This window comes from Micropterus dolomieu, linkage group LG21 (genome assembly GCF_021292245.1).
Source record: "Micropterus dolomieu isolate WLL.071019.BEF.003 ecotype Adirondacks linkage group LG21, ASM2129224v1, whole genome shotgun sequence".
NCBI lineage: Eukaryota > Metazoa > Chordata > Actinopteri > Centrarchiformes > Centrarchidae > Micropterus > Micropterus dolomieu.
The window spans coordinates 18,723,660-18,733,336 of record NC_060170.1 but is presented as its reverse complement, the minus strand read 5'-3'; the positions used below and the strand labels follow the sequence as shown (position 1 = coordinate 18,733,336).

The following is a 9,677-nucleotide window of genomic DNA, read 5'->3' as shown; positions in this document are numbered from 1 at the left end:
TAGACAGGTGTGTGGCTTTCCTAATCAAGTCCAATCAGTATAATCAAACACAGCTGGACTCAAATGAAGGTGTAGAACCATCTCAAGGATGATCAGAAGAAATAGACAGCACCTGAGTTAAATATGAGTGTCACGGCAAAGGGTCAGAATACTTATGACCATGTGATATTTCAGTTTTTCTTTTTTTAATAAATTTGCAAAAACTTCTACATTTCTGTTTTTTTTCTGTCAAGATGGGGTGCTGAGTGTACATTACTGAGAAATAAAATTAACTTTTTTGATTTTTGGAAAATGGCTGCAATGAAACAAAGAGTGAAAAATTTAAAGGGGTCTGAATACTTTCCGTACCCACTGTACGTACACACACACACACACACACACACACACACACTCTACACTGAACAAAATTATAAATGCAACACTTTTGTTTTTGCCCCCATTCATCATGAGCTGAACTCAAAGATCTAAGACTTTCTCTATGTACACAAAAGGCCTATTTCTCTCAAATATTGTTCACAAATTTGTCAAATTCTGTGTTAGTGAGCACTTCTCTTTTGCATATCAAGATGCTGATCAGACAGCAAGGGTATTGCACAGGTGCGCCTTAGGCTGGCCACAGTAAAATGCCAATTTTATTGTGAGGAGGGCGTTTTATGGGAAAAACAGTGAAACAGTAGTGCCAAAATTCTGAAAACAAATGCAACACAATCAACAAACATAATATGACCCTCATGCACAGACATATCACTTTGCATTCATTTAAATTCTGGTTGTCAAGTACAAGTCACTTATTTATATTTGCAGATCATGAGGAGTTTGTTTGCGGATTCTGAATCTATTTGTAGATTGTGTTGTGTGTTTACAAGTTGTGATATCTATTTTTGACTTATTGTCTGTCCATTTTCAATATTTATGGCATCGTTTTACCTCCAGTCAAGCCTGTAAAAGGCCACTTAGTGAATACAGACCATTTTAATTGACTTAACAGGCATCTGGGAAATACAGTGTAGAAGCAGGACTAACCAAATGTGTCATGTGTATAAATCTCAGAACTTCCCTTCCATTTTGACAAAGTTAATAAAAAGGAAAAAATGTGAAGAAATAAGCTCAACTACTGCCAGTATCAGCTCACCATGTTGTTGCTATGTGTGAGGAGATGTTGGAGGAAATCCCTCAGTCTGCTCAGATGCAGGCAGGTGTCTTTCTGCGTGTCTGGGCTGTCAGCCTGGCCCCAGGCCACTGCTTTGTTCAGCCAGAACTGCATCTCCTGGACATTCAGCAGGGGCTCAGCTGTTTGTTGGCACTTGGTCAGTGGCTGCAGCTGAGACATTTTGCTGCTTGTCCAGGTGAATGTACTTAGGACCTAAGCGAGATCCTAAGTGAGACAAAGAACAAAACCATAGTCAATCACAATGATTATGCTATAAACACAAATATCTTATCATGTGTGCTTGATCATCTTTACTTTGTGGCTATTAGGGCTGCGCAATGTCAACATTTTTTCATTGTGATCTTGACTTCACATAATATTTAATGTGCCATATCACTATCCTGATATGTTTTAGAGAAATTCAAGGATTTCCAAAGTGTTTTATAGCCAAGACGGGCCACCTGGCCTCAAACAAAAAGCAACTCCGCTGAGGTTAGCTGTGTAGTTTGACCACAAGGAATACTATGGAGCAATGTTTACAAGTGGGTCCACAGGACGCTTGTAGGCATGCATGTTACACACCAACAAAGGCAGTAGAGGAGATTGCAAGCTAGTGATCGTGGATGTAATCAATGCAGGATTTTAAATGTTTAAACATTTTACGAGGAAGGAAATCCATTCAACATGTTTGTTAGACCTCAAGGATACACACAGTGTGTTTTGGTAAGAAAGTCTGAATGTAAATAGAAATGGGGTTTCTTCACAGGGTGCTTTAACCTCAAGGGAAAAAGACCAGAGTAACTTTTTCACACAGCAAGTTCGTCATCTGCTAACTAAATGAAATATGTAATAAATCTCCAACTGTTGAAAATAATTGGGTATTTATAATATTACCATAACGTCAGTCAACACATTGTTATCTAAAGTAAATAGTGAATGTGCCTTTATTATAAAGTCAATTGTAATCATAAATATATACACAAAACATATAAAAAACAATTCCATTTATGTTACGTGTAAATAACTTAAATTTAAAGAAACAGTGTCGTATATATATAAAATTGCAGAAAACATATCTGTAGTGAAAATGTTTTTGCTTATCTGCCAAAATATGCATCAATACTAATATATCTGGATAAACCAACATCAGCCAATAATATCAGCCTGCTAACTTTTGGGCTGTACCTCTAATAAACATGTGTGGCCCACATCATCCCCCATTTCCTATTAGAGCAGAAGTGGATAATAAAATAATAATTGGAAGTAATAATAAGTGGAAAATAAATTGAAGCATAGTGTGTTAATCTGGTTATGTTAAGCTCTTACAACCACAATGTAACGCTCAAACTCCAGGCGATCAAGCCTTCTCACACGCACGCACGCACATACAGAAATAAGCACTACATTCTTCACCTTTTATGATGATGGAGAGAAAAATGTGGGGGGCAGATCACAAGGGTGTGTGTGAGGATGTGTTTCACGTCTGTATATAGCCTGAGAATGGTGTGTGTGTGTATTTGTTTTTTGCCATAATGATAGGTCTGTGTGAGACACCACAGGGTTGTGTTTTATGAGCACCTCGTTACACACGATTTGTTTAATGTCTTGCCATCATCTCTGCTGGAAAGCCCCTATGGCTCGCTGATGAATATATAAATACTCATTTTTGGGGTGGAAAAAAGCCCAACCAAATTAGGAACAAACAACTCTTTTTTGACTTGTATAGGGGGCTCAGTTTTCAATAAAACAGAGGTGGGAAAAGAACTGCAGAAGTAGCAGACAGTGTCACCTACAGACTCTGTCACACACAGACAGTGACATGTACACACAGGCATATATACTGTATTTACACAAAGTCACGCAAACACACGTCACACAGGCAACAAAAAATATGTTCACTACATGCACATAAACACACTCGACAGCAGCTCTGTTGTTGGCTGAACACATTCTGGAGCAGGAACGAGATGTGACTGGTCAAATATTATCTTTGAAGATTTGTTCAACTAAGCTTGTGGACTTTGGGTAAGAGTGAGTTTGCTGTTCCAATTATGAGATTGTTGACATTATTTCAGTGTAATCAAATCAGTGAAACATCACTTCTTTTTACAAATTTACTTCTGTATGCTTCAGTAGGCCTGTGTATTATTTAATAACACCTGCATTAAATGAGACGAGTGTAAAGGTTGTCTCAATAATAATTATAAAAGGAACAGTTTTGTTCAACTAATTTAGGGTAATGTAATTATACACCAATCAGCCGTAACATCATGACCACCTGCCTAATATTGTGTAGGTCCGTCTTTTGCCGCCAAAACAGCCTTGACCCATTGAGGCATGGACTCCACCAGACCTCTGAAAGTGTGCTGTGTTATCTGGCACCAAGACGTTAGCAGTAGATCCTTTAAGTCCTGTAAGTTGCGAGGCGGGGCCTCCATGGTTCTGACTTGTTTGTCCAGCACATCCCACACATGCTCGATTGGACTGAGATCTGGGGAATTTGGAGGCCAAGTCAACAACATGAACTCAACCATTTTTGCTTTGTGGCACGGCTGAAAGAATTTCCCTAAAATTCAATAAACAATATCCCATAATGACAACGTGAAGTGAAACGCGAAAACAGCACACAGCACAGCAACAGTACATAAGTATTCACCGCCTTTTCTCTATACTTTGTTGATGTACCTTTGGCACCATTACAGCCTCTAGTCGTTTTTGAGTATGATGCTACAAGCTCGACACCTATTTTTTGGCAGTTTCTCCCATTCTTCTTTGCAGGACCTCTCAACCTCCATCAGGTTGGATGGGGAGCATTGCTGCACATTTTCAGATCGCTCCAGAGATGTTTATTTGGGTTCAAGTCTGAGCTCTGGCTGGGCCACTCAAGAACATTCACAGAGTTGTCCTGTAGCCACTCCTTTGTTATCTTGGCTGTGTGCTTAGGGACATTTTCCTGTTGGAAGATGAACCTTCACCCCAGTTTGAGGTCCAGAGCGCTCTGGAGCAGGTTTTCGTCAAGGATGTCTCTGTACAATGCTGCATTCATCTTTCCCTCGATCCTGACTAGTCTCCAAGTTCCTGCCGCTGAGAAACATCCCCACAGCATGATGCTGCCACCACCGTGCTTCACTGTAGGAATGGTGATGAGCAGTGCAGTGAGTTTCCTCCAGACATCAGGCAAGAGTTCAATTTTGTTTCATCAGACCAGAGAATTTTGTTTCTGAAGGTCTGAGAGTCCTTCAGGTACCTTTTGGCAAACTCCAGGCAGGCTGTCATGTGCCTTTTACTGAGGAGTGGCTTCCATCTGGCCACTCTACAGGCCTTACTATTGCGGCAGAGATGGTTGTTCTTTTGAAAGGTTCTCCTCTCTCCACAGAGACACACTGGAGGTCACCTCCCTGGCTCAGTTTGGCCGGGCGGTCAGCTCTAGGTAGAGTCTTGGTGGTCCCAAACTGCTTCCATTTATGGATCACGGAGGCCACTGTGCTCATTGGGACCTTCAATGCTGCAGAAATTTTTCTGTACCCTTCTCCAGATCTGTGCCTCCAAATATAATCCTGTCTCGGAGGTCTACAGACATATCCTTGGACTTCATGGCATGGTTTGTACTCTGATAAGCACTGTTAACGGTGGGACCTTATATAGACAGGTGTCTTTCCAAATCATGTCTAACTAACTGAATTTATCACAGGTTGACTCCAATCAAGTTGCAGAAACATCTCAAGGATGATCAGTGAAAACTGGATGCACCTGAGCTCAATTTTGAGTGTCATGGCAAAGACTGTGTGAATACTTGTACACGTTCTTTATTAGAGCTGCACGATTAATCTAATCTCAATAACAATGTCGTCATGTGCGGTTACATAACCACAAAAAGTGTGCGATTTACTAAAACAGAAAAGGTGTGTAAGACACTCTCTTCTGTGTGAGTACTGCAGGCTGCTCATTATCTGCAATGAGAAAAATGATATAAGAGCAGTGTGCGAGTAACTTTTAAGACAACCTAACGTAACCCCCCTCCCCGTCCCGCCGCTAAACGTTCAAAACATAGTCGGACTCGCCAGGGGAGCACCAAGACAAATGCCAGTACTCCAGGCGCTCTGTGACAGAGAAAGAAAGATATCGGCAGCAGCTGAAGCGTTAAGACAGAAGACAACTGTGAGAAGATAAGGAAGGTTTGGGTTTGGCTAGCAGACTATTTAACGTTAGCTGTATCGGTGCCTTTTAGTTGTTTTTAGCATGTCAAAAAAAGTTTGACATGCTACAGCAAATCATTACATGTTGAACAATATGATTAAGTTAGTAAGTTACTTAACAAATTAGAGACCAATGTAGAGCCTTTTGCTTGCATAAGGATTTGATGAATAAAGACAACCCACAGAAATGAAACAGCTGTAACTGGATTTAATATTCAACTAGTGGTAAAAACAGTATTGTATGAAATTTTAATGAATGTTGTATTTAATATATTATTGTACTGTAAACTAACTAAACATTATACTCTTTATTTAATACACTCGTGTACAGTTCCTCCTCCAGGTTGTGGATAGACTCTGCAGTAGACAGATGTACACTGAGCTGGTGCCAGGGTGCCAGTGTGCCAATATGTGCTGCTTCTAGCCGCCTCCTCCGTTGAGCAACTTGTTCCCCTTTTTCTGTTTTACTAGTTATTGTTATAAATATTGTTTAACTTTGTTCAAGTTTAGAAATACATATTTCAAAATGTCAGTATTTCGCGCATTCCTTCATAATTAAGCATTATAAATCGAATTGCAATCGCAAATCGTAATAATGTCCACAATAATCGCAATACGACTTTTTCTCCAAATCGTGCAGCCATATGCTTTATTTTGTTTTATTTAGTTTGTTGTTATTTGCAAAGATTTCAAATAAACTTCTTTCACCTTGTCATTATGGGGTATTGTTTGTAGACTTTTGAGGAAAAGTATGAATTTCATCCATTTTGAATAAGGCTGTAACATAACAAAATGTGGAAAAAGTGAAGCGCTGTGAATACTTTGGTTCAGGTGGACTGTATATCCCACCCACTGACAGGCGCCTTGGTAAGGAGATAATCAGTGTTATTCACTTCACCTGTCAGTGGTCATAATGTTATGGCTATATTTCTTTATCATTTTGCTCCTACAATGTGACATTTATCACTAGTCCACATGCAATCACCACACGTCAACATCTGAATAAATGAAAGTAGAAACATAACCAGGGGAGGTGCATCCATACAGGGCACGAAAGGGTCACTGAATGGTTTGATGAGTATGGAAATAATGTGAATCATATACTATGACTTTTCTAGTCGCCAGATCTCAACCCTAACACAAACAAAATTTTCATTATTTGCACTGCCATTTCATTTATCGATTTGTCGATTTATCGTTTGGTCAGTAAATGTCAGAAACCCATGGTGACATCTGATCAACAGTCCAAAACCCAAATATATTCAGTTTATGATAACAAAGATGACAAAAAACAGAATCAATTCATCAGCTGAGAAGCTGCAACTAGAGAATGTTTGACATCTGAATCGATTATCAAAATAGTTGCAGATTAATTTTCTGTTGATTAAGCCAGCTCTATTCTTCTCATCACAACTTCCCAAAGCCCAAGGTAGGTAATGTCCAAATTGCTAGTTTATCCAGTATACATATACATTCAGTATAAAAATTATATAAACAGAGAAAAGCAGCAAAGCCTCACATGTGAAAAACTTGAACCAGAGAACGTTTCACATTTAAGCTTGATAAAGTACTTAAACGATTAAATTAGATTACATTTCTATCAATTGACTTATCAATCAACTAACTGCTTTAGCCCTAACCTGTACTTTTCAATGGAATGTTATTCTCAAGACAAAGACACACAGAGTGTGACACTTTATCTAAGACAGGGGTTTTCAAAGTCTGACACTGTGGGTCTCCCCTCAGACAAAGCTTGGGAAACGCCCCCCTTCTTTAGTTTACTTGATAAGTTTCGCTCAATTTCTGGATGCCTATGGGATCATGATTATAGTATTTGATCCCATAGACACTCAACATTTGGGCCAAGATAAACTTAAATTGCAGTTTGACATAACTTCTGACTACACAAAAATAGTTTTAAAAAAGGTCTGTCCTAAGGCATTTATTAATTTTTGACTCTGATGGGGGGAAAACAGTTCCCCAAAACTACTGTATCTCTGAACTCAAACACATAGGCTATTCTATGTGATCTCCTTTTGATACCCAATGCAATAAGTAATGTAATATTGTTTTATTTCCATTCACTAAGCCTCTAAAACTGTTTGGAGCCCCCTTGGGGAGGCCCACCTCACACCTCACCCTGATCTAAGACACACCTAGGCAGTGTATGAAAACACAAAAACACAAGGACACACGGCTTTGTGACCATTAAAGTGATACAAAGCAAATTACTAATGTTTGCCTGACAGTTTCCCCACCAACACTGACTTACCTAATGAGTAAAACGTTTGGGTGCAACACCTACACCACACCGCAGGATGTCAGTATTTCCTCCACTCAGTTGTAAGTTAGTTAGGTTACACATGGTGAAAGCTATGTCATTTAAATTTTATAGATGCAAAGCATCTTCAAAACATAACTGCTGTATGTCAGACAGTGTCGAATTACGTCACGACACAGTAAATACACCTGCTTTTCATCCTTCTTTGCGAGGAGCTAGCGTTACCGTTATCTCAGCTGTGTGTTATTAGCTTGTTAGCAAGTGAATCACTCTACAGTCGGACAAATGTTAGCAACAGTAGCTTCAAATATGGACTTACGTGTAAACAATAAAACTGAAATATTCACAGAGCTGAAGTCAGCTATCTCCGTTCATTGTAGATGTCTTCAGACAAGAAGACAAGCTTTTCTTCCCGCGATGTAAACAAACTGAACTTCCCTCTTCTCTCGGAGCTCCGTGCACAGAAGATGACTATTGGCTGAGAGTCCTGCTGGCAGTGCCTGCTGGGAAATTGAGTCACATAGTTGTAGGAGCAGAATAAGAAGAAAGTTCCTCTGAGAAGATGCTGTCTACCAAACCTAGATAAGATGGAATTGCATGCTTATTTTATACATTGGGTGTTAATATTAAAAATAGGTTTCCACAGTGATTCTCTAATTCTCCCACCCTATGATAGACGTTTGGAATGATAACATTTGTTGTTACTGTTCTGGGTATTTGTATAGCACCTTTCAAAAGTAAGGAGAATGTGTAAAAGATACACAAGACAATGTAGAAATTCTCATATATTATTTTCAAAGAATAAAGTAAAATAGAAGATAAAAATATTCTGAAATGGGGGAAAAACTAAATAACCAGAAGAATAATAAGTTAGGTAAGAATAAATCCAAATTAAATTTTTTTAAATAAATTTTTTGTTTTAAAAACAGGTGCATTCAGAAAAAACTCAATTTAGAAGAACTTAGACTGATAGACAGATTTGTGGTACACAGAAACTTAGTAGTCTCTAAAGTGCATGTAGACACACAGTAAATATTCGTAAAAAAAAATAAAAATGCACTGAATGCATTAGTTCATGAAAATATAATGAAATATATTTTCTTTTCCTATTGTGCTGAGGAGATAACAGGGATTGACAAGATAACAGGAACTCCTTACAATATAACAACACCACAAACAATGACCTCAAAAACAAAAACTGTTTAACTTATCTAGCTGGCCTTGGTTTTTAAGATAAACCTGTCATCCACTCATTAGAAGTTCATGGGTTTAAAGGAATTGGGAAGGCCTGGAACAATAATCGTGCTGTATATGTAAGTGTATGTGTGTAATGTGCAAATGTGTCCACTTTTTAAAAATGTACACCATCTCTTTGCATATATGTGTGCTTATGTTCTCATCTGTGTGCGAGTATGTGTGTGTGTCATACAATTCAGGGGTGAGGGTCCAGCGGGTGAAGCAGAGTGCATACCATGGCCAGGAATTCAGGGGTCCAGAGCATGTCCCTCTGGAACCCAAGGCAAACTTTGAGGGTTTCCCGGCCTGCATGGCTCGAACTGACAAATCACCCGGAGGCCCCAGCCAGACCCAATGCAGCCCCGCACACTGCACCAGGAAACGGTTGTTTAAACATACCTAATGTCATGTGTGTGAGCTTGTGCATGTACATAGCCTCAGTGTGTGTGCTTGTGGGCATATGTGCCGGCATGAGAAAGAGATTACATGCAAGTAAAATGTGGATTTTTGAACTTCACACACACATACACACACACACACACACACACACACACACACACACACACACACACACACACACACACTTTGTTTTTATGTCTCAAATAGGCCCTTCTTGTACATGTGTCTGAGTGTGGTCAAATGTGGTGGTGGCTGTTAATGCGTGCCTATACCACTTGAATACCAGTCAATATACACATAGAAACCATGGTATGCACTGTATGTGGGCACAGTATGAATGTTAAAGTGAGCCAGTGCAGTCTATAAAGTGGGGCAGTGGCTCCACTTTAGACATCAGAATTGCTGTGGTAGAAAA

General features: G+C 39.3%; 1 protein-coding gene across 3 annotated transcripts in view; it reads right to left on the bottom strand.

The window, feature by feature from the left end:
- fancc (FA complementation group C) overlaps positions 1 to 8,108 on the bottom strand; it is a 54,885-nt gene extending 46,777 nt beyond the window's left edge. Inside the window, exons 1-2 of one of the 3 annotated variants that reach the window (XM_046034342.1) lie at positions 7,947 to 8,108; positions 1,133 to 1,375 (exon numbers count right to left, since the gene is read on the bottom strand). In XM_046034342.1, the coding sequence (XP_045890298.1) occupies positions 1,133 to 1,330 (198 nt within the window). In that variant the 5' untranslated portion in view covers positions 1,331 to 1,375; positions 7,947 to 8,108. Of the gene's footprint in view, positions 1 to 1,132; positions 1,376 to 7,618; positions 7,775 to 7,946 lie in introns of those variants that run through there. The other 2 variants (XM_046034344.1, XM_046034343.1) reach the window with 2 other exon arrangements.
- Between the last annotated feature and the right edge of the window lie 1,569 nt (positions 8,109 to 9,677).